Source organism: Dreissena polymorpha, chromosome 4 (genome assembly GCF_020536995.1).
Source record: "Dreissena polymorpha isolate Duluth1 chromosome 4, UMN_Dpol_1.0, whole genome shotgun sequence".
Lineage (NCBI taxonomy): Eukaryota > Metazoa > Mollusca > Bivalvia > Myida > Dreissenidae > Dreissena > Dreissena polymorpha.
In genome coordinates this window covers 22,507,954-22,534,487 of record NC_068358.1, presented here as the reverse complement: position 1 = coordinate 22,534,487, position 26,534 = coordinate 22,507,954, and the positions used below count along the sequence as shown (strand labels likewise).

General features: G+C 38.0%; 1 protein-coding gene across 10 annotated transcripts in view; it reads left to right on the top strand.

Moving 5' to 3' along the window:
• LOC127876834 (glycine dehydrogenase (decarboxylating), mitochondrial-like) overlaps positions 1-26,534 on the top strand; it is a 69,020-nt gene that overhangs the window by 5,877 nt on the left and 36,609 nt on the right. For 8 of the 10 annotated variants that reach the window (XR_008048096.1, XR_008048097.1, XM_052422314.1 and 5 more), the window contains 11 exons: positions 4,340-4,417; positions 5,357-5,504; positions 12,133-12,329; positions 12,693-12,789; positions 15,863-15,968; positions 16,538-16,677; positions 18,818-18,898; positions 19,801-19,901; positions 20,424-20,550; positions 24,756-24,898; positions 25,739-25,814. Coding sequence is in view for 8 of the 10 variants with exons in the window: in XM_052422314.1 (XP_052278274.1) it covers positions 4,340-4,417; positions 5,357-5,504; positions 12,133-12,329; positions 12,693-12,789; positions 15,863-15,968; positions 16,538-16,677; positions 18,818-18,898; positions 19,801-19,901; positions 20,424-20,550; positions 24,756-24,898; positions 25,739-25,814 (1,294 nt within the window). In the remaining 2 variants the exon portion in view is untranslated. The other 2 variants (XM_052422318.1, XM_052422317.1) reach the window with 2 other exon arrangements.

Here is a 26,534-nt window from a genome sequence, read left to right as displayed (position 1 = left end):
CATGGGCATGTGTCAAGGTGGGTGAAGCCATGGGCATGTGTCACAGGTGAGTGAAGCCATGGGCATGTGTCACAGGTGAGTGAAGCCATGGGCCTGTGTCACATGTGAGTGAAGCCATGGACATGTGTCACAGGTGATTCACAATGTTTGAGCTCAACTAATCAGAAGATATTTAAGTCATGAGAATGGCACAAACCATCTCAAATATAAAATATAAGATTAAGAATATACACATATTCCTCCTAAAAGTCGGGGTTGAGTCAGACTCAAAACCCTAAAAAAAACTTATGTGAACACCTAATTAAGCTTTATAATCAAACTAATCACAAAAATTGAAAAAAACTCAAAGTTTAGTAGGAATATTGAATATAGAAGCTATCTTTGTGATACTAGGTTGTTTGATATAATTGTTGCTCTTAATTTAATACAATTTTGAAAAAAAACACTAATCAATATTATCAGTTAAAAAAAGCGAGTCTAATATTTTAAATCTTTGCAAGTCCAGTGAAAATTTTACAAGTTTTGCGCATGATGTTAGCTAATTTATCCTTTGATGTGTTTGACAGTTTCAGAATGGAGTTTATCTCCTTTAAGGATAGCTGTTAGTTTACCAACAGTTGCTATTTGTACATGTATATTTTAGCCAGGAAAAAAAACTGCAAATCTGTTAATGTTAATTATCAAATTTGAGTCTATTTGTGAATAGTTTTGGTAGATCAAAATGTAATTGTAAAAGCAATTGGTGTCACTATTTTATTATTGATCAAACAGGTTGTATTCATGTATTGCCTTATTATATAACTTTAATTTGTGGTTTGCGCTCTGTGTGTCAGTCAGTCTGTGAGTCCAAGGCTTTCCTTAGACCTCAAATCTCAAGAGTCAAGGACTCTTGGGACCATATTTTCAAGAGTCAAAATCAAACTTTTTAGAGTCCTAATAATAACGCAGGAGAGTCAATGATTTTTTGCAATTTAAGCAAATTACTGAGATATAATATATAAAAAGCAACAAATTAAAAGATATGTTAACATTTATTTCTTACATTGTACTGTCACTTAAACACTATGCATTTAAACACAATATCTCAATGATTAATAAATACAAAACATGTATTCTAATACAACATTTACTTCATGTATACAGCAGAGTAATATGTCATATGTTCTAAACAACTTCTCAAAGAGTAATACGTCATATCATGTCTTACACAACATCTCAGAGAGCAATATGTCATATGTCCTACAAAACATATCAAAGATTACATACAAAATATGTATTCTAATACAACATTTACTTCATGTATACAGCAAAACAATATGTCATATGTCCTACAAACTAACAATCATTTGAGCAAATAAATAAATCACTCATGCATTTAAAGAGTGATCTCAAATGGGTGCCCTAGTAAAAAAAAGGTAATAAAACAACACTATGACTACACACACACACAACTAGCATAAAACAAGCAAACTATCACTTTCTTCTCATGCACATGTCCTGAAACCTGCGCAGCACATTCTGGGATGGAATAACAGATTCTGGGATCCAATAACTTTGTTTGACCGTTTCGCTTGGCTATTAAATTAAGAATGAAATACAAAATATTTATAAAAAAAATACATTTCCGCTGGCTATCACAAAAAAACATACGGGTGGCACCTTAACGCAATAGCCTATATAAATCGGTAAACTATAAAAGGAAATTATTTCTACTCACTGATAAAGGTGCCTCTGTATTTAATCCCATTAAAAATTCCGACACCCTTTAATTATTTCATGTGCCATCTTCACTGAAGACGTGCGACAAACATGCCGTTTTCTATGCCTTCTCAAACGGTCAATTATTACGCCTACATGTATTTTGTAATCAATTAGCACATGCGAAAATTGTCACTTTGCCACAAGGTCAGTTATATCGGTTCTATAGTTATTTTTAGCAACTTTGATGCAAAGCGTGTAATTTGACATTGTAGACAGTACATATGACAGCATAACTTTCGTGCGCCTTTGAATTGAGCAAACATGAAGTAAAACAATGATGGGTGCATTGAGCTTTGGAAATACATTCTGACATACTCTGGAAATATCTCAAAATATGCTTTACAGTGTTCTGTGGATATGGATGTTATTATTTTATATTGAATATTATATGATGAGTCCATTCTGTTTTGGGGGGTTTATATTTCTTCTTAAATACTCTGAGCTTTTATGAGTACATACATACAGCTCAGAGGGTCAATACCTGGGAGTTGGATTATTACAACTAGATGGGTTTAATACACGTCTTTTCCTCAAACAGCTGATAACAAACGCTATGATAAATAATGGAAAGTTAATACACGCGTCATCGAACCAGCAGTGTTTTAATTGGTCAATACTAGATTTCTCAATTAACCAAACTCCGCCTACTGGGTGGACTTATGCTTCGATGATTGGAAGCGGGCGTTAAAGATTAGCGTCTACTAAATGAGATACTCTGCCCTGAGCCAATTATCGCTTAGTCTTAACAACTTTTGATCTCGTTGACGCAAGTCGGTATATTCCCCCCGGGTCAAATGTGACGCATGACATAATTTTCTCAAGAGTCAAAAAGGGGTCTTCTGTAATTTTCAAGCGTCAAAACCCGGGAGCTCGGATCAAAGGAAAGCCCTGGAGTCTGTCACACTTTTCTGGATCCTGCGATAACTACAAGTTCTTAATATTTTTTCATGAAACTTGAAACATGGATAGATGGCAATATGGACATTATGCATGTCATTTTATTTTGTTCCTACGTCAAAAATTCTGGTTGTTATGACAACAAATAGATTAGAATTACTGCTGAAAATGGTGGTTTTCTGGATCCTGTGATAACTTTAAAAGTTCTTCATATTTATGCCCCCCTTCGAAGAAGAGGGGGTATATTGCTTTGCTCATGTCGGTCGGTCCGTCCACCAGGTGGTTGTCAGACAATAACTCAAGAACGCTTGGGCCTAGGATCATGAAACTTCATAGGTACATTGATCATGACTCGCAGATGACCCCTATTAATTTTGAGGTCACTAGGTCAAAGGTCACTGTGACCAGAAATAGTAAAATGGTTGTTGAATGATAACTCAAGAACGCATACGCCTAGGATCATGAAACTTCATGGGTAGATTGATCATGACTTGCAGATGACCCCTATTGATTTTGAGGTCACTAGGTCAAAGGTCAAGGTCACAGTGACCCAAAATAGTAAAATGGTTTCAGGATGATAACTCAAGAACGCAAACGCCTAGGATCATGAAACTTCATGGGTAGATTGATCATGACTCGCAGATGACCCCTATTGATTTTGAGGTCACTAGGTCAAAGGTCAAGGTCACGGTGACCCGAAATAGTAAAATGGTTTTTGAATGATAACTCAAAAACGCATACGCCTAGGATCATGAAACTTCACAGGTAGATTGATCATGACTTGCAGATTACCCCTATTGATTTTGAGGTAACAAGGTCAAAGGTCAAGGTCACGGTGACCCGAAATAGTAAAATGATTTTTGGATGATAACTCAAGAACGCTTTTGCCTAGGATCATGACACTTCATAGGTACATTGATCGTGACCCGCAGATGACCCCTATTGATTTTCAGGTCACTAGGTCAAAGGTCAAGGTCACAGTGACAAAAATCGTATTCACACAATGGCTGCCACTACAACGGACAGCCCATATGGGGGGCATGCATGTTTTACAAACAGCCCTTGTTTTTCATGAAACTTGAAACATGGATAGATGGCAATATAGAGATTATGCACGTCATTTCATTTTGTTCCTACGTCAAAAAAATACTGGTTGCTATGGCAACAAATAAAAAAATTATTTAAAAAAATTCTGACAATGCTGGAATTTCTGACAATGGTGGAGCTGGTAGGGGACATATATTGCTTGGCAATTGTCTTGTTACATTTAACATTTTGAAATAACTCTATGTGGAAAATCATCATCAAACCTCATGATATTGCATTTTTATTAGCTCGGCGTTTTCGGAGAAAACCGGAGGTATTGTCATAGCAAGCTCGTAGTCCAATGTCGGCGTCCTGCTAAAACCTTTACATTGGCTTTAAAATCACAGTGCTTGCACCTACAACTATGAAACTTCATATGTAGATGCACCTTGATAAGTTCTACATGCCACACCTATTTTGGGGTCATTAGGTAAAAGGTCAAGGTCATTGTGACCTCTAAAAAAAAAAATCTTAAAAAAATTCTGACAACTTTCATTTATTCAAAACTGCACCCGTAGCCGAGCGTGGCACCCGTTATGTGGTGCTCTTGTTTATTTTGCTTGTCACATGATTTGTGCCATGTTTGTTTTTGCAGACTCAACAAGAGGAAAAAGTTCTTTATAGACCACCGTTGTCACCCACAGAATATTGGAGTTGTAGAAACAAGGGCAAGGTACACAGTTTTTGCTTCCTAATTAAATTACATTATTAATTCTCAATCCTCAGGAATACTGTAAAGAGAAAGTGTTTTTCCCCTAGGCATTTTTATTCAAATACTAGTATGTTAAATATAGGTTTAAAGACTGAAGTTTGTAAATAAAGTGTGCTCTTTGAACCTTCTAGTTATCAGCATAATGCATTTAATACAAATTAGTTTATGGGTTTTATCAGACACATCTTTTTATGCCCCCGGATCGATAGATCGGGGGTATATTGTTTTTGGCTGTCATTCTGTCCCAAAACTTTAAGGTTACAGTAAAGTTTTGCAATAACTTTTGAAATATTGAACATAGCAACTTGATATTTGGCATGCATGTGTATCTCATGGAGCTGCACATTTTGAGTGGTAAAAGGTCAAGGTCATCCTTCGATCAAAGGTCAATTTAAAACTGTAATATATATTAAAGTTTTGCAATAACTTTTGAAATATTGAACATAGCAACTTGATATTTGGCATGCATGTGTATCTCATGGAGCTGCACATTGTGAGTGGTGAAAGGTCAAGGTCATCCTTCAAGGTCAAAGGTCGAAAATTTAAAATTTAATATAGTAAAGTTTTTCAATAACTTTTGAAATATTGAACATAGCAACTTGATATTTGGCATGCATGTGTATCTCATGGAGCTGCACATTTTGAGTGGTGAAAGGTCAAGGTCATCCTTCAAGGTCAAAGGTATAAAAAAAAAGCGGTGCATTAGGGGGCGTTGTGTTTCTGACAAACACATATCTTGTTTAATGTTATTTTACTGGAATTAAAATATTAAATTAAAATTATTTATTATGCATTGCAGTAACCATTTGTTTTCTTCATTAATATATTTAATTTATCATAGCAAAACAATTAAACGTACATCAGTTCACATATTTGTGACGAGCAGTTGTGCTTGTTCAGTGCACTAGGTATTGAGATAGAGAGAGGTGACTGGAGGAAGATGAACCTGAAGAACAAAGATGTCTCTGGCATCCTGGTACAGTATCCAGACACAGAGGGAAACATTGAGGACTTCACGTCCCTCGTGGACGAGGCACACGCACATGGAGTAAGAACCTAGCAATGATCTATTGTCTGAGATAAATAGTGAAAACTTTGATGTGCTGAGAAAGATCAGCTGTGGACCTGTCAACTGTGAAATATTTCCTGTTATAAAACTTTCTTAAATACTGTATAGTATTTGATGAAAGAGATATTAATAGAGAAAACATGTAAGTATGGTGACAGACATGTTATGGTCTGTAAATTATTTTTCTATAACCAATCTGTGATAAATTACACTTGCTTGCTGATTCAGCACATAGTCTTATTTTTAAACTTAGGCAAAATGTATTTGTGATACCTTCTTTTCGCTGCAGAATTCATGCATTAACGGATCAGTTGTAGCCATAACGGATCATGTGACTGAAACCACTCAGGCAGAGCTCCAGATAAGGGTCGTATTTTCGTAATTAAGAATTATTTCCAAGTCCGTTACGTATTTATTTTAAAATCTTGTCGTACCATTAAGAATTACAAAATCAAGTTACGAATATTATTTTTACATCGGTTCGTATCGATTTTTAGCTCATCTATTTTTTGAAAAAAAATTATGAGCTATTGTCATAACCTTGGCGTCGGCGTCTGCGTTGGCGTCGGCGTCCGGTTAAGTTTTGCGTTTAGGTCCACTTTTCTCAGAAAGTATCAATGCTATTGCATGCAAACTTGGTACACTTACTTACTATCATGAGAGGACTGGGCAGGCAAAGTTAGATAACTCTGGCGTGCATTTTGACTGAATTATGTGCCCTTTTTATACTTAAAAAATTGAAAATTTTGGTTAAGTTTTGCGTTTAGGTCCACTTTTTTCAGAAAGTATCAATGCTATTGCATTCAAACTTGGTACACTTACTTACTATCATGAGGGGACTGGGCAGGCAAAGTTAGATAACTCTGGCGTGCATTTTGACAGAATTATGTGCCCTTTTTATACTTAGAAAATTGAAATTTTTTGTTAAGTTTTGTGTTTAGGTTCATTTTATTCCCTAAGTATCAAAGCTATTGCTTTCATACTTGCAACACTTACTAACTATCATAAGGGGACTGTGCAGGCAAAGTAATGTAACTCTGACTGGCATTTTGACAGAATTATGTGCCCTTTTTATACTTAGAAAATTGAAAATTTGGTTAAGTTTTGTGTTTAGGTCCACTTTATTCCTACAGTATCAAAGCTATTGCTTTCATACTTGCAACACTTATTAACTATCATAAGGGGACTGTGCAGGCAAAGGTATGTTACTCTGACTGGCATTTGGACGGAATTATGGGCCCTTTATACTTAGAAAATCGAAAATTTGGTTAAGTTTTGTGTTTTGGTCCACTTTACCCCTAAATTATCATAGATATTGCTTTCATACTTGGAACACTCGCAAACTATCATAAGGGTACAGTAAAAGGACAAGTTACATAACTCTGGATGTCATTTTTATGGAATAATGGCCCTTTTTTGACTTGGTAACTTTGAATATATGGTTAAATTTTGTGTTTCGATCCACTTTACTTCTTAAGTATCAAGGCTATTGCTTTCAAACTTCAAATACTTTCATGCTATCATAAGGTTACTGTACCTGGCAAGTTGAATTTTACCTTGACCTTTGAATGACCTTGACTCTCAAGGTCAAATTAATAAATTTTGCTAAAATTGCCATAACTTCTTTATGTATGATTAGATTTGATTGATACTTTGACAAAACTACTCTTACCTGACATACCACAATAGACTCCACCCAAACCATCTCCCGTGCCCCCTGCCCCCCCCCCCTCCCCCCCGAATCCCACCCCCCTATTTTTTTTTTTTTTTTTTTTTAAGATCATCTCACAAATGACCACCCCACCCTCACACTATACCCCCCCACCCCCCACCCAAATTTTTTTTAGACGGTTAAAAAACACAACTACTTATTTTTATTATTTTATGTTTGAAATTTTTAAGATCATCTCACAAATGACCACCACACCCTCACACTATACCCCCCCCCCCCCCCCCCCACCTCATCCCCCCCCCCCCCCAATTTTTTTTTTTTTTTTTTTTTAAATCATCTCACAAATGACCACCACACCCTCACACTATGTCTCCTCCCCCCCCCCCCCCCCCCACCTCACCCCCAAATTTATTTTTATTTGAAACGGTTAAAAAACACAAATATTTATTTTTAATATTTTATGTTTGAAATACCGTCCAACCATCACACCAAAGAATCCCCCCCCCCCCCCCCCACCCCCCCATCCCCCCCCCCCCCTCCCTGAATTTTTTTTTTTCGCATTTTGGAAGATAATGTAATAAATGTCCACACCCCCACACTATACACCCCTCTTCACTCCACCCCTCCCTCCTTTGTGATTAAAAATGAGAGTCCCTTTACCTTTAAAAAGAAAATAGTCTCCCCCCCCCCCCCCCCCACCTCACCCCCAAATTTATTTTATTTGAAACGGTTAAAAAACACAAATATTTATTTTTAATATTTTATGTTTGAAATACCGTCCAACCATCACACCAAAGAATCCCCCCCCCCCCCCCCCCTACCCCCCCCCCTCCCCGAATTTTTTTTTTTTTGCATTTTTTTCGCATTTTTGGAAGATAATGTAATAAATGTCCACACCCCCACACTATACACCCCTCTTCACTCCACCCCTCCCTCCTTTGTGATTAAAAATGAGAGTCCCTTTACCTTTAAAAAGAAAATAGATGAGCGGTCTGCACCCGCAAGGCGGTGCTCTTGTTATTGAGTTCTTTTCGCGTATTAAAGATCTTTGCGGTGCTATTATAGAATGGTTATCGGGTTTGCATAACAAAGAGCATTTTTTCCAATAAAAGCGGCGTATACAGTCTATCTGTCAAAAAACAATGGCGGCGCCCAGAGAAAAACCTGCAAAGCGTCCAAAAACACGCTTTTAACATATTGTACGCAAAGTGAGCCGAAGTTAAATGTTTAGAAAGACATTATAGAAAAGAGCTTATACAATGTTGTATGTTCAGTTGCCGACACAGTCGGAAAAGCTAAACAAAAACGCGACACGACGGGTCCAAACTTAAGCACAAAAAAAACATTGAACGAGTGGAAGGGACAAGTCCCGTGGCTAATCGTTGAAAAGATTGAAGGAGAGACCCGTTTTAATTGTGAAATATGTAAAAATTCATCTAAGGCATGCAATCTAAGCACAGTTTGGGCATATGAAGGTATTTGAAAAATAAAATTGTATAATACTAAAAAGACACTGTTGAACTCGTATAAATAAAGTTGCTAGTATGTTGATATTGTTTTTTTTTGCATGAAAATAACCATTATTATTTATTTTTAGGTCATTTAGAAAAAATAAGAATTATTTTCCAAAACTTAGTAGTAACGTTAAGAATAAAATTCCAGAGTAAAGAATTCTTTTTGAAAATCTGGTAGTAATTTAAGAATTTCACAAAACCTTATCTGGAGCTCTGACTCAGGGGCATCTAACACCCTATTTGAACTGTCGAAACATGAAATGTGTTGTTTACAATTACCAAGTTACATTGCCAGTTATAAATTATATTCATTTTTTTGTTATTAATTGTTTTCTATATGTGATCTTGTATCCACACTTTACGCATAGTGTTCTTGTGTGAATTATCTGTTGAAAATCCTAAAAAGATCGACAAGATATGGGCATCTTATAAATAGGGCTGTCACGATACGCCGTGAGCGTATCGCGGTATATCGTGGTACGGCAACACTGTATCGCGGTACGTACCGCGTTATTTTACAGAATATGTATCTGTGAAGAAAACAGCAGAATAACAAGTTTTACAAACTTTATTAAACTCAATAATCAGAAAGCACGGGTATCATAGTATGACTAGAAACTGTAAAAGAAACTGTAATAAACTTGATAGAAGTAGTCATTGTTATTCTTATTGTTCGCGTCTTTTTCTAAAATGTCCGCCATGTTGTTTACAATAGCTCTGACTACGATCTGTGTAAATCGAACGCTTCAAGGGCATGTTTAAAATGCGGAGTCAGCGGGCCCAGTATTGAAAATCCGTAGCGTTCTGACTCTTCCTCGACTTATTCAGAGTCTTAAGATAACATGATTAGGAAGTGCCATGCTTTGAACGATCGATATACTAAAGAAAGAAAATAAGAAATAGAATAAACACCTTTTGGATAATTATGAACTTATTTGCAAAGGAAATCCGTCCCAAATTCCAAAAAAGGTACGGACCCATACATCGCCGTATTTTAAACGTGAAAGTTAAACATCTACAAGTGGAAGCGCTTGCTTGACCTGGATATTAACGGATTATTTATTTAGCCCTTTTGAATCGTTTCTACATTTTTCAAAACGATATCTATATCAAAATAATTATTTAATGTATTTATATCTGTGCTAATATAATAATATTAAAAAACCGGTGCGGCAACGACGTACCGCGGTGCGGCAACGACGTACCGCGGTGCGATTTTTTTCACGACATGCACCGCGATATACCGATATACCGGTGAATCGTGACAGCCCTACTTATAAACCATGTAAATGGTTTGAATCATATCTAATCATCGGTATTGAACATGGATCATACATAAAACATTAAGATTGAGATCATTTTTTGTAAGAATCAACAAGATTTGCATGTATTTAAATATAGTATTTTATCAATACGCATATTTTTTTTCCACGTTTGATCCGTTATTGCCCTAATTCTTGATTTCATTTAAGATGTTGCCAAATCTTAAACACAAATCAAAACTGCAGGCGGAAAGACTACTAAATTGCCTTTAAATTAATGCGTAAACTTCCAACTTTCCAACAGAGTTATAGCATGTGACCGTGAAAAATGTTCAACCTCAATTTGGAAACGAGACGGAAGTCAACAAAGTCGTATATACATGTCAGCAAAACATACTGAAATTTTTTACAAAAGAGTAGCTCCGATTACGAAATAATCAATGCGTTTAGAAGAACAGGCCTTGAAGATGCTTTAGGCAGAATATCATCTAAAAATCTAAACTATTTATCGTCTTGAACATCAAAGTGATCAACTATTGGTAATGATCTGGTAATGGTAACTTGACTGTTCTTGATACAAGTACCGTAAATCCACGAATATAATACGCCCTCGTGCATAATACGCACCCCCGAGTTTGGTCAAAATTTATCGGTAAAAATTGAAAATCCAAGTAAAATACTCACTAAAAAAATCAGTGTCCGAAATCGGCCATTTCTAAAAAAAATGTGTCAATATATTTTTGTGTTGTGAAAATAGCAAATCAATTTGGTGTTGTCAACTATCTGTTTCACAGTAATACCCCGGTATATTGATCGGAATGTGTTATAGAGCTGTTGTTATGACAGTTGCATAATAAATATCTCTTTCTGTTGTTTATGTTACCATTGATTGTTACCGATAACACACGGGCCCCTTGCTGACATCCGGGTCAAGCAGTCATAGTTACAAAAGAAAAAAGCAGAGACGCTGTTGTTTTTTTTTCACATTTAATTCAATTTGACAATATTCGGGACGATAATAATTATAATAATAATAAAGAAATAAGAAGACAAAATGGTTACTTCCGTTTTTATAGTTGTCTAGATGAATTACTTTTCCGAAGTGTTACACACTCGATACTTTAATATAACTTAAAATACAATTAAACCGCTCGTGTTTTTCATGATCTCTTTAATTAAAATACGCTGCTGTCATTAAGGCTAGTTTGGGAGTAAAACATACATTAATTAATTATCACCTTTCAATTTAATTCGGCAATCGGCAGACAGGTGTAATAGACTCTATTAGCATCATAAAACTAATTATTTAATTACCACTCTTTACTTCAGATATGGTAAATATGCGGTAGAAAGATAAATAGTGGTCAGCTAAGAAATATTTATATGCGGGTATTGTCAGGTTGTTTTTTTTCATTTGCTAATCTCTTTATATGATTTAGCGTCCAGTCGCTATTTTGTAGGCAGACGACGATATTAACTGTGTATTCAAATTATATACTGTGTCTGCGCATGAATTACCCAATATTATCCGATAGCTCCTCCCATTCTCATGTTTCATTCGACAACATCATTTCATGTGTAAGCGAGCTCAATGTTGATTGGCCAGCTACCATGCGCACTTCAATAACAATAAGGTCAAGCGATGTCTCATAATTGGGTACAGACCGGGTTTTGTTTACTGTTCGAATTGCGAACACTTTCATTAAAACAAAGAGACAAATATAGAAAACCAGTCCGATATAAATGGAGGATGTTTTCAATGAAATTTAACTAGATATTCGCATCTCACAAATAAGATTTTTATTGAGCCAAATTCTCAATATTTTCGCAAATGACTCAAATGGCGAACAACAGCGCGAGCCCTGTTGCACCCCTTTGATGTAATGGTGTAGTTCAAAATGGCTGCCGCAAAGCTAATAACAGCAATTAAGTTGAAAATTTGCACAGGAAAAAATTTGTTCTGCTCTAAACTCGTATATTTTACGCACCCCCTACTTGAAGAAAAAATCGGCAGGTAAAAAAGTGCGTATTATATTCGTATATTTACGGTAAGATAAGCATTTGATTAAAGAAAAAAAGTTAACCGAAGATTAAATATAATCTTTCTAGATAAAATACCTAGAAAACTGGAGCTGCCAACAAATTATATTCTACTTCAGACCCTGGCAGTCTGCGCCACAGACCTCCTAGCGCTCACAATCCTTCAACCTCCCGGAGCGGTTGGCTTTGACATCGCAGTGGGGTCCAGTCAGAGGTTCGGGATTCCCCTCGGCTATGGAGGCCCACATGCGGGGTTCTTCTCCACTAAGGAAAGCTTCGCCCGTCTCATGCCTGGCCGAGTTGTTGGAGTCACTCGGTAGCAGAAATTCTAATTACTAATTTTTTGTTTCACAATTTGTCTCTGCTTGCAATGGTCGGTAGCTTTTACTTTAACTTATCAACATACAGGGGTCTAGCTGGGTTCAACATTTTGGGAAAAGTGGCTTCTCTTTAAAGCCAAATAAGTGAGATTTTGTAACATTAAGGGAGAAATCAGTTTTCTGATACAAAGCTGATTTGAAGGATTACTGGTAATTATCTGTTTCAGGGGAACAAATACATTTTTTGTGCATGTTATTTAATTCATATGCTAGCTACAGCTAAAGATAGTTCAGCATAAAGGTATTATAGTATTGATGTCCTGCAAAGTAATAAAATAAACATTGACCTATTTATGCAGGGATGCTGCAGGTCGTGAGGCGTATAGACTGGCCCTGCAGACACGAGAACAGCATATCAGGAGAGACAAGGCAACCAGTAACATTTGTACTGCACAGGTAATATGTCCTTGTAACATCTGTACTGCACAGGTAATATGTCCTTGTAATATCTGCACTGGTAATATGTCCTTGTAACATCTGTACTGCACAGGTAATATGTCCTTGTAATATCTGTTCTGCACAGGTAATATGTCCTTGTAATATCTGTACTGCACAGGTAATGTCTCCTTGTAATATCTGTACTGCACTGGTAAAATGTCCTTGTAACATCTGTACTGCACAGGTAATATGTCCTTGTAGTATCTGTTCTGCACAGGTAATATGTCCTTGTAACATCTGTACTGCACAGGTAATGTCTCCTTGTAACATCTGTAATGCACAGGTAATGTCTTCTTGTAACATCTGTACTGCACAGGTAATATGTTCTTGTAACATCTATACTGCACAGGTATATATGTTCTTGTTACATTAGTACAGTACATGTAATATGTTCTTGTTACATTAGTACAGTACAGGTAATATGTTCTTGTTACATTAGTACAGTACAGGTAATATGTTCTTGTTACATAAGTACAGTACAGGTAATATGTTCTTGTTACATTAGTACAGTACAGGTAATATGTTCTTGTTACATTAGTACAGTACAGGTAATATGTTCTTGTTACATAAGTACAGTACAGGTAATATGTTCTTGTTACATTAGTACAGTACAGGTAATATGTTCTTGTTACATTAGTACAGTACAGGTAATATGTTCTTGTTACATTAGTACAGTACAGGTAATATGTTCTTATTACATGAGTACAGTACAGGTATGGTCTGCTTGCTTTATCTGCACAGCACTTGTAATGTTCCATTGATATATCTTTGCAGTATTGATATTGTCTCCTTGCAAACTCTTTACCACTGTGATTTTGTCTGTACTACATAGATAATACCTCCTTGCAATATATTTACAGTTGAGGTTATGTTCTCGGTATATAAATGTATGTACAGCCCTAGTACAATCTTTGAAAGTCTGCACTGTTTAATAGCTTTTGCCCTTTAAAGATTGTTCATTGTAAAAAGCACACTTCCCGTTGATGAAAATTTATTAACTTCACCACTTGATTCCAAATGTTGTTGTAAGACGTTTATATTTAAGATTGGACGATGCCTTTGTGTACAGATATTATTATGTGAATGATCACTTAGATGTGGCACATTGCTTTACATATGAGCCTTGCTCTAGGAAAAAGGGGCTTAATACATGTGTGTAGTGTTGTCCCGGATTAGCCCGTGCCAATGAGGGACGACACTTTCCACTATTCATCCCCCGAAGGGTGGCATATAGTTTTTAGCGAGGCTGTTTTCGGAGAAAACCCAAGTTATTGTCATAGCCAGCTCGTCGTCCGACATCCACTGTAGGCGTTGTGCTTAAACCTTAACATTGGCCATAACTTTTTAAATATTGAAGATAGCACCTTGATATTTGGCATGCATGTGTATCTCATGGAGCTGCACATTTTGAGTGTTAAATTTCAAGGTGAACATCATCCTTCAAGGTCTAGGGTCAAATAAACAAAGTCAAGGGAAGTAATAAGCTTTAAATGGACATAGTTATCTGACCTGCCCAGGTATATATTTTTGTTAAATAAATCAAAGCGGCGCAGTAGGTGGCATTGTGTGTCTGACAAATACATTGTGGTAAAAGGTCAAGGTCATCTTTTACGGTCTATGGTAAAAAAAACAGATTTAAGGGAAGTAATAAGCTTTAAAAAGGGAGAAAATTATTTAATATTGAACATAGTCACTTTATATATTTGGCATGCATGTGTATCTCATGGAGCTGCACATTTTGAGTGTTGAATCTACAGTCACAGTAGTGGCTTTTAATTATTTGCTACTAAAAATAGAGATTTGTTACAGGCAATTATTTTCAAGGGAAGTAATTGTTATGTATTTATCATGAATCTGATTGGTTAATGTTCAATCATGTGTATCATAGCCACGCCCTTTATGTACTTCTGCATGCTCACCACTGGTCATACGATGTAGTATTAAAATAGCCACCAAACGTACTGCATTGTTCTCTGTTTATGTTAACCCACATACACAACAGTAATTTATATAATTATAAATCTCATATTATATATTTCCTTACCAAGAATTGAAGTTTTTTTCACAGTTACTGTACAGATTAATTATTTTGATTATTTATAACCCAAATGATTGATTTGTCAAAGTTTTTTTTTTAATGATATAATTATAATTTCTTTGATGTTCATTACATACCTGTGGACTTACGTCCATAGATACATGATCAACTCTGGTTATGATCTCTTTTAAACCACAGGCCTTGGTTGTCAGTGATGTCTGACATGGTCATAATTGACGGTGCTCTTGTTGAATTGTCCGTCAGTCAGTCAGTATGTCTGTCCGTCCAAAAAACTCTAACATTGGTCATAACTTTTGCATGATTGAAGATATCAACTTGATATTTGGCATGCATGTGTATCTCATGGAGCTGCAGATTTTTAGTGGTGAAAGGTCAAGATCATCCTTCAAGGTCAAATATATGGCTTCAAAGCGGGGCAGAAGGGGGCATTGTGTTTCTGACATACACATCTCTTGTTTAATATATATTTTTAGTTTAAATGAAGTCTCTTTTGTCGAAAATCCAGTTAAGGGGGAAAGTTTTGTCCCTGATCAGCCATTTAGACTACACTGGCAAATCTAGGAACACATTTTAAGCACATGCCTTAAGCCCCGTATCCCCAGAGCAAGGAGTGTCTGTGTTGTAGGCCCTCCTGGCTAACATGGCAGCCATGTGTCTAATAGTACATGTGTCTGTGTTGTATGCCCTCCTGGCTAACATGGCAGCCATGTGTCTAATAGTAATGTGTCTGTGTTGTAGGCCCTCCTGGCTAACATGGCAGCCATGTGTCTAATAGTACATGTGTCTGTGTTGTAGGCCCTCCTGGCTAACATGGCAGCCATGTGTCTAATACCGGTAGTACATGTGTCTGTGTTGTATGCCCTCCTGGCTAACATGGCAGCCATGTGTCTAATAGTAAATGTGTCTGTGTTGTAGGCCCTCCTGGCTAACATGGCAGCCATGTGTCTAATAGTACATGTGTCTGTGTTGTAGGCCCTCCTGGCTAACATGGCAGCCATGTTTGCCATCTACCATGGCCCTGATGGCTTGAAACACATTGGGAGACGAGTTCATAACGGGACACTGATGCTGGCAGAAGGTGAATGCAGAGTGCATTTCTCTCTTATATTATTTTGCAGTTTCTCAATAGTTTATATTAAGTGATGTTTTTGCGTGTTTCTGTGATAAGAACATAACCATTTATAACATTTTAATTTGTTTAATATGTGTGTTCTTTAAGTTGTTTTTATGTTACACACAATGCCTTGTATTGTGAAGCAGGTTCTTTTTGAAATGGTTGAATGATTTTGCCATTTCGAAAACTGGTGAATGTCAAGTGAGCATGTTATAGTTAAACACAGTTTCTGCCCAATGGTTTTATATTAATTGCACTCCCTTTTGGTTTGATTTGATTGTACCATTGTACAATTTAAACTTGCCGTCTTTTCTAACACCTGTTCAGTCTTTTAAGACTCGTCTATAATTTAATGTGTGATTCTCATTAAATAAAGTAAACAGTAAAAGAGTTAATTTGGTATAATGTTCATGTTGATAAATGAATATATAATGTTTTTTATGTTAATACCTATCACATATATGTTTTTATAAATAACACCTTTTGATGGAAATCCTTATCTCTAATATTTCTATTCCTCCCATTATTGTCAGGTGTCAGACGGGCAGGTCACAAGGTGAACAACAAGCTGTACTTTGATACTCTGAAGATCACACCCCACTGCAAGCAGGCTGACATTCAGGACAAGGCACTCCACAAACACATCAACCTGCGTTACTATGCCGATGGTGATGTTAGTACCTGCAAACTACTTATTCGAAATGGTCATTCTTTTGGAATTAAAGTTGTGGTGCCTAATAACAAATTGCATTTTTACTCTTCGTAAAAGTCAGGGCTTTTTTTTATTAGCTCATCTATTTTTTGAAAAAAAATTATGAGCTATTGTCATCACCTTGGCGTCGGCGTCGGCGTCCGGTTAAGTTTTGCGTTTAGGTCCACTTTTCTCAGAAAGTATCAATGCTATTGCATTCAAACTTGGTACACTTACTTACTATCATGAGGGGACTGGGCAGGCAAAGTTAGATAACTCTGGCGTGCATTTTGACAGAATTATGTGCCCTTTTTATACTTAAAAAATTGAAAATTTTGGTTAAGTTTTGCGTTTAGTTCCACTTTTCTCAGTAAGTATCAATGCTATTGCATTCAAACTTGGTACACTTACTTACTATCATGAGGGGACTGGGCAGGCAAGGTTAGATAACTCTGGCATGCATTTTGACAGAATTATGTGCCCTTTTTATACTTAGAAAATTGACAATTTTGGTTAAGTTTTGTGTTTAGGTCCATTTTATTCCTTAAGCATCAAAGCTATTGCTTTCATACTTGCAACACTTACTAACTATCATAAGGGGACTGTGCAGGCAAAGTAATGTAACTCTGACTGGCATTTTGACAGAATTATGTGCCCTTTTTATACTTAGAAAATTGAAAATTTGATTAAGTTTTGTGTTTAGGTCCACTTTATTCCTACAGTATCAAAGCTATTGCTTTCATACTTGCAAGATTTATGAACTATCATAAGGGGACGGTGCAGGCAAAGTTATGTAACTCTGACTGGCATTTGGACGGAATTATGGGCCCTTTATACTTAGAAAATTGAAAATTTGGTTAAGATTTATGTTTTGGTCCACTTAACCCCTAAAGTATCATAGATATTGCTTTCATACTTGGAACACTCACAAACTATCATAAGGGTACAGTAAAAGGACAAGTTGCATAACTCTGGTTGTCATTGTTACGGAATTATGGCCCTTTTTGACTTAGTAACTTTTAATATATGGTTAAATTTTGTGTTTCGATCCACTCGAAGTATCAAGGCTATTGCTTTCAAACTTCAAATACTTACATGCTATCATGAGGTTACTGTACCTGGCAACTTGAATTTTACTTTGACCTTTGAATGACCTTGACTCTCAAGGTCAAATTATTAAATTTTGCTAAAATTGCCATAACTTCTTTATTTATGATTAGATTTGATTGATACTTTGATGAAACTACTCTTACCTGACATACCACAATAGACTTCACCCAAACCATCCCCGTGCCCTCCCCCCCCCCTCCCCCCTCCCCTATTTTTTTTTTTTTTTTTTTTTTTTTTTTTTTTTTTTTAAGATCATCTCACAAATGACCACCACACCCTCACACTATACCCCCCCCCCCCCCCCCATTTTTTTTTAAAACGGTTATGTTTGAAATACCGTCCAACCATCGCACCCAAACCCCCTCCCCCCCCCCCCCCCCCCCCCCCGATTTTTTTTTTTTTTTTTTTTTACGCTTTTTTGGAAGATAATGTAATAAATGTCCACAACCCCACACTATACACCCCTCTTCACTCCACTCCTCCCTCCTTTGTGATTGAAAATGAGAGTCCCTTCACCTTTAAAAAGAAAATAGATGAGCGGTCTGCACCCGCAAGGCGGTGCTCTTGTTGATTTGTGGAATGGCCTCGCTTTCCATTTTGGGGGAAAATTAATTAAACTGAAAAAAGGGAAGACATTTCTCAAAGTAAGCTTGAAATTTGGGAAAAATTGCATCATTACAAAAAAATGCTTTAAGGGTAAGGGGCCTTTATCTTTGGGGAAGCAGCAGTCCCTTGCCTAAGAAGGAAAAAACTCCTGAAAGTGGTGTATAGTTCATAAAGTCATAACATTTAATTCATAATATTCGAACTATATGGAAGTAATAAAAATTAAACATCTATTATTTCCTATGAATGTTTTTATACATCTTAATGCATTTATAACAAACAATTTATTACAAACTTTCCCCAATCTCCAAAGTACTAGACTGTTATTTTGCATTCACAAATGTTGGCTTGATGCTATTAATTACTCATTTAGCCTGCAGTCAGTGATGGAGCCTGCTGTTTTCAGGTTGGTGTTTCCCTTGATGAGACAGTGGAGCGGCATGACATCGAGGATCTACTTGACATCTTTGGATCACCTGATTCCTTGGTAAGTATATGAAGAGTCATGTTTGTAAAACTGTTCTTTCAGGGATGTAAATGAACTTTGGTTGCAGAATTACGTTGATTTGCTAATTTGTTAAAGTACATAGGACATATAGATTTCTTTGGAAACTGAGGGTCTGACTAGAAATGGCTCTTAGCTAGAGGTTCAGCACTTAAGTATCCAATATAGAAGTATTGAGCGCATACAACAGTTGTAAGGTAACCCAGCAACTGTTCACATATTTGGTTCTTAATGAAGAGTTCTATTTATAGACATTGTTGTATTATTCAGTGAAAACCCTTTAAAGCAGATCTTTGTTTTTCTCCTTTTGTAAGCACACATAAAATGACTCTTGAAAACTGGAGTAACCTCAATTCAGACTACCGTATTTCTTCAATTATAAGATGGGAAAATTTACCTCAGAATTTGATTAAAAAGTTGGGGACTCTTCTAATAAGAGCATCCTAAAAATTATTTAAAATGATTTCATAGATTTCTGATTGTAAATATTGATTTAAACAGTCATAATAAGACAGCTGAAGATAACAACCTGTATATTTTGTGTACAAATTGTTTATTAAATATGTAAATTCAACTTACCCCAATATATTTATATCCAAATATATAATTAACATGTGCATTTTATGATAACAGACGGGAAAAAAACGCTATTTTCTGCATGGGCCATGTGTTTCAAAGGGAGACTACTCAATTGTTCTTTATTATACTGTACAAGATCCTCTAAATTACTTCCCTTTAATTTAACAGGAGCGAGACAATTCACCCCCAAGACAATTCACCCCCTGGAGACTATTCACCCCTGCTCCCTGGACAATTGTTTATAATTGTTCATTTTAAACTTGTTTATAATGTTTTATTTTTTTACTTTTTATCATTTTGAATAGGCCAAGATTGCAGAAGACTTGGGAGAGAAACCCCAACACAGCATTGAGAACACCAAGTTCCGTCGCACCAGCGATTTTCTTACCCATGCAGTGTTTAACACGTAAGTAGCTATGTGGAGGAGTTTTATGTTAAAAAAACACCTTAGGTCCTTCACACGGATGTTTCTTTTTCACACACAATCTTTGCAGATGTGTAGCTGAGAGTTAGGAAATATTTTACGATAAAATGTTGGTTAGTGACTTTTAAAGTGAGTTGATAACTGTCGGTTTTGATTTTTTGTAGGAATTTAACTATATGGCAATAGCCCAAAACATATTAAAACTGGAAATTTTTTGTCTCCAGTGTGCTTTGTGCATCGTAGAATGAGCATTTGCACTAAAACCGTCCAGATTGTTGTTGTTTTTAAACATTATTTGGCAAGCATGATTTTTTGCAGAATAGTCAAAAGTTGATTTCTTCCTTCATTGCTAATTCTATAAACAAGCTGCATAGTGTTTGGGAGTTCATTTTAAGAAATGACACTTGCCACATTCTACCGTTACCATGTAGATACATTCATGTGTATGTAAATATGATTGCTGAATACGACCAGTAACAAGCTGTTTCCACGGTGATGTTCCAGGTACCACTCTGAGACGGACATTGTACGCTACATGAAGCAGCTGGAGAACAAGGACCTCTCCCTTGTACACTCTATGATCCCACTGGGCTCTTGTACCATGAAACTCAACAGCACCACTGAAATGATGGTATGCACGTTGTTGTTTTATGCATAGAAAATAACACATCTTTGTTTTTTCTTATATATATCATCATCTCATCTCATCTTCGCCTGTGGTTCCATCCGCCAACCAGCTTCCTCCAGGCGTCTCGGTTCTGGGCGAGTCTCTCAAGCTTCCCCCATGTTTGGCCCATCTGCTTAGCATCTGCATCCAGGTCACGGCGCCAGGTGTTTCTAGGCCGCCATCTCTTCCTTTTCCCTTAGGGGTTCCATGTGAGGGATTGCCTTGTCGTATTGGATGCAGGCTTGGGAAGGGTGTGGCCTATCCATCTCCAACGTCTCTGAAGGATGTCTTCTTCAACTGGCTGCTGGTTAGTTCTTCTCCATAATTCTTCATTGGAGTTCTTGTCTGGCCAGCGGATCTTGAGGATCTTCCTGAGGCAGGTGTTGATGAAGACTTGTATTTTCTTTATGGTGGTGACAGTGGTTCTCCAGGTTTCTGCTCCATAGAGGAGTAGCGGCTTCACAATGGTATTGAAGAGCCTAATCTTGGTGGTGATGCCAATTACGCTGGATCCCTAGATGTTCTTCAGCTGATGGTAGGCTGTTCGTGCATTACCAATGCAGTTTCTGACATCAGCATCCTTTCCTCCCTGGTTGTCCAGAATGCTGCTGAGTTAGGTGAAGCTGTCCTCCTCCTCCAGCGCCTCGCCTTGGACTGTGGTGGGTGTGTTGTTTGATGCATTGGTCCTGCACATCTTGCTCTTCCCTTTGTTGATGGTGAGGCCCAGTCTAGCTGAGTTGTCCGCTACCATGTTTGTCTTGTCCTGCATCTTTTGTTGGGTGTGGGAGAGAAGAGCCAAATCATCTGCAAAGTCGAGGTCTTGCAACTGTTCCCAGAGAGTCCACTGAATTCCATTCCGCTTCTGCTCCGTTGATGTCTTCATTACCCAGTCTATGGCCAGCAGGAACAGGAAAGGTGAGAGTAAACAGCCTTGCCTCACACCAGTTCTCACTTCAAAGGCATCCATGAGCTGTCTGCCATGAACAATTCTGCAGGTCATTCTTCATAAGTCTTCATGATGATGTTGGTGATCTTTTTTGGCACTCCGTAGTGTCTCAGAAGTCTCCAGAGGGACTCCCGGTCAACGCTGTCAAACGCCTTTTCATAGTCAATAAAGTTGACATACAACAGCAAATTCCACTCCAGGGATTGTCCCAGAATGATGCGCAGGGTTGCGATCTGATCCGTGCACGATCTCTCCTTTCGGAAGCCTGCTTGTTGGTCACGGAGATACAGGTCTACTGCGTCTTTCATTCGGTTCAGTAGGATTCGATTAAACACCTTCCCTGGGATGGACAACAGCGTGATTCCTCGGTAGTTGGAGCAGGAACTGAGGTCACCTTTTTTTTGGAAGCTTGATGAGGTAACCCTCTTTCCACTCTGTTGGGATTTTTCTTCTTCCCATATCTTGCTGAAGAGCGGGTGTAGTAGGTCCACACTGGTCTCCACGTCAGCCTTAAGCGCTTCTGCCGGTATGCTGTCAGGTCCTGCAGATTTGCCATTCTTCAATTGTTTGATGGCACTGCTGATCTCTTCCTTTGTGGGAGTGCAGCATTTGATTGGCAGATCGCTTATAGCTGGCAGAATCTGCGGTGGGTTCACAGGGGCTGGCCTGTTGAGTAGCTCTTGGAAGTGCTCAATCCACCTCTTCTTCTGCCCTTCATCATCTGGTATTACTCCTCCATTTTTGTCCCTTACTGGCCTTTCTGGCTTGGCAAACTTTCCTGCTAATCTCTTGGTGATGGAGTACAGATCTTTCGTTCTGTTCTGATAGGCTGCCTCTTCCGCCTCTGTTGCAAGCGTCTCTAGGTAGTTCCTCTTGTCTTCTCTGATACTTCGCTTGACGCTCCTATTTGCTTCTGTGTACTCTTCTTGTGCTTTCACTTTTGCGGCTCGTGTTCTGCTGTTGTTTACACTTGCCTTCTTTTCTCGTCTTTCCTCAACTTTCTGAAGCGCCTCTGCTGACATCCACTCCTTGTTGGTGTAAGACTTGGGGCCAAGTACTTCTTGGCAGTTGAAGTCACTGCTTCTTTCACGTTCTGCCACTTCTGCTCTATCATCCCTTCTTCAAGCAGCTCCTCTAGGACCTGGAACTTGTTGGAGAGAGTGACCTTGAACTCTTCTTGCTTCCAGGTGTCTTTCAGAGTGGCAGTGTTGTACCGTTGGCGTTGGTTGGGCCCCCCTGTCCAACTCTTCTTCAGCTTTAGTTTTGGGCGACAAGGAGATGATGGTCCGAAGCCACGTCTGCTCTTTGCTTGACACGTACATCCTGAAGAGAGCGACAAAAACTCCTTGCGATGCACAAGTGGTCAATCTGATTCTCCGTTGACAGGTCTGGTGACACCCAAGTTGCCTTTTGTATCCTTGTGTGGTGGAAAACACTTCCCCCCGATGACCAGGTTACTTGTGGCGCACAGGTCGGCGAATCTCTCCCCGTTGTTGTTCGTCTTGCCTAACCCTTGCTTTCCCATGATCTCCTCAAAACCTAGTTGTCACTGCCGATCTTGGCGTTGAATTCACCCATTAGAATAATGATGTTTCTCTTTGGTCTGTCTTGTATGATGGTTGACAGTATATTGTAGAAGTTGTTCTTCTCATCCTCTGTACTGTCATTTGTTTGGGCGTAGCACTGGATTATATCCATGTTGATCCCCGTCTTCTTTGTAAGGAAAGAGGTCGTCATGATCCGAGGTCCATGTGCCTCCCATCCGATTAGCGCTCTCTGTGCCGACTTAGAAAGCATTAGGACTACGCCCTGAGTGTGTGCTGCATCCTCCTGCTCATGCCCCGAGAACAACAGTAACTCACCGGAAGTCAGTCGCTTCTGCCCAGAGCCAGTCCATCTTGATTCGCTGATCCCTAGGATGATTCCTCATCTCTGTGGCCACTTGTGCTGTCTTCCCGGTCTCATACATGGTTTGGACAGTCCATGTACCGATGGTGGTAGTGGTCCTTGTGGAGATGATGGTCTTTGGCCTGATGGCTTCCAGTTGACACTGGCTTTCACCATCAGGCATCATACGTCCTCCAGATGGAGGTCCACCTTCTCCCAGGTCCGTGATGTCTGATGTTACTCTGTTTAGCGTTTCTGTAGCAATTAGGTTTCAACAGGTTAGGGTAGCTAGCCCTACGCCCAACCCTCCTCCTTTTTCAGCGCGGGCTTGGGACGTCCTTGGCGGAGTTCTTATATATTTATGGATCATATATATAGAGGATATTTGTTGGATTCGGTGGAATATCAATAGACATTGATTTTATTCCACAAGTGATCATAAAAATACTATTTTCACAAGTATATTTGTTATGATCATGAGTGAATTAAATTCGGTATTCTGCCGAATTCAACCAATTTTCTTTTTATTGTATGCTTTTTTTTCACCGTTTATTTACATTGTAAAAGAGGTAAACTGGACAATTTCGCTGGAATGATGACATCATTTCGTTGAAAAAATGACATTTCACAATAAAACTGTGAAAAATATAGATATTTTTATGCCCCCGGATAGAATGATAGGGGGTTTATTGTTTTTGGCCTGTCTGTCTGTAGTTCTGTGTGTGTGTGTGTGTGTGTCTGTGACAAATCTTTAACCTTGGTTAAAGTTTTGCAATATTGAAGATATCAATTTGATATTTGGCATGCATTTGGCACACATTTTGAGTGGTGAAAGGTCAAGGTCATCCTATGGCTTCAAAGCGGCGCAGTAGGGGGCATTGTGTTTCTGACAAAAACATCTCTTGTTCACTGTTATTTTTCACTGTTTGAAACAGTGAGATATCAGTTTTATTTCACTGATATTTCTCCATAATCCATCGTAAAGCATAAAATAAAAAGGCATATATTAGTTGTGTCCTGTTCTTCATCTTCATTGAAAAAAAAGACATCAAGTTCTTTTTGTGGCATCTTTTCCTGGAACTAGCTGCATATTTGTCCCAATACAATATAAGTGAAATAATGGATGAGCTTTGTTTGTCATTAGCATAGGATAAGTTCAAAATTATGTAACTTCATGTAACAACAACAAAAACAATAGTTTCACAGTCCAGGCTGGTCAACCTCAAAGCCCTTACTAGAAAGCATGCTATAACTTAATCTTAAAAACTGTTTTAAATGTACCCACATAAAATCATGTTAAAAACATCACTGACAGACTTCTATGTGCTATTTTCAGCCTGTGACCTGGAAGGAGTTCGCCAGTCTGCATCCATTCATCCCCAATAACCAGGCTCTTGGTTACCTGCGGATGTTCCATGAGTTGGAGAAAGACCTCTGTGAGATTACTGGATTTGATAAGATATCCTTCCAGCCAAACAGGTCTGTGGAACCATTTTAAAGTTAAAATATTCGGGCCTCACTCTGAAAACACTGGGTTAAATGCATATGCGTAAAGTGTCGTCTCAGATTGGTCTATGCTGTCCACACAGTCCAATCAGGGACAGCACTTTTTGACTTCACTGGATCTAAGAAGACACTTCCTTTAAATGATAAATAGATTCAAGCAGAAAATGTCGTCCCTGATAAGCCTGTGCAGACTACACAGGCCAATCTGGGACAACATTTGATGGGCATGCATTAAGCCCTGTTTTCTCAGATTGCGGCTCATTTTTGGTATCTTCTCACTATGAAGGTAGAGAAGGTATACTTGAAAAATATTTGATGCATTGTTTCTTCTGCCATGAAGTTGTGATTGTGCATCCCTTCTGTTTTCATCTTTTCAATGTCTGGGTTTTGGTACAATCAACTTTGGTGTTTCCATTTTCATGATTGCATACAAATTGTAGCAAGAAATCATGCTCATGACATACTGACCCCACTTTCAATCGCACATGCAACCATGCATTGATGGAAATGAAGTATTTTTTCTTGAAATTCAAGTCATGTACATGTTTCATTTAAAAAAAACATGACAGGAGTAATGTTTGGTCTAATCCCAGAAGATTGTGATACTAGATCAACAGGAATGAAATTTCTAAGTTGCCGAGTGTTGGTGAATATTGCCTAGCAACTATGAGGTCTATGTGAGGCTCTTAATTTCAGAGGGTTCTTCATTCTCCCTCAAGGACACCTTAATGGAGGAAAGCGGCTTTAACACTCTTATAAGGGATGACACTTTACACACGTGCCTTAAGCCCTGTTTTCTATTTGTGCTTCCAGTGGTGCCCAGGGGGAGTATGCAGGTCTGCGAGTCATCATGGCCTATCTTCAGGCCATGGGGGAAACACACAGAAAGGTATACATACAATACAGCATGTAGATTGGTAGCAGCTACACTGCTAGTTATGAATATTGTGTAGAAGTCTGAAAAACAGGTTTATTGCTTTGCTTAATGAACAAGTTTATTACAAGATCTAAGAAGAAGTGTGTGTGGAATGTACATTTGTTAGAAATAAATCACTAGAAACACAGGGTAAATACAAACTTGTGTTTGAATACTAGGAATTGAACTGTAACTCAAATCAGTCACATATGCAACCTCTTTCCAGCTCACAAACATTTGGTACATATAATTCTTAGCATATGAGCTGATGGGTTGCTTATCGGTGGAACTCTCCATGAATCTTCCTGCTTCTTTCTGTTCTAGTACTGTCCAAATATCATGTATACATTCAATGTGCAGACCTGTGTAATGCCCACCATATTCAATATTGCTTATTGGGTATCAGATGTTAACTCTTTTATTGCTGGTACCGAATTTTGAAGGCCTTTGCAAACAGTTTGGAAGCAGATGAGACGCCACAAAATGTGGCGTCTCATCAGGATCCAAACTGTTTGCTATTCTGATAGTATTCTTTGGAGAAAAAAATCGAAGAAAATGCTCATTTTAAAAATTCAGCAGACGACATTTTAGCAGACGACAAATTTCCCAGCATGCAAAAGGTTAACCACTCATTGCACAGCTTCATTAGCTTCCATCCAAACAATAGCCAACATTGTACCCCCCTACCCCCCC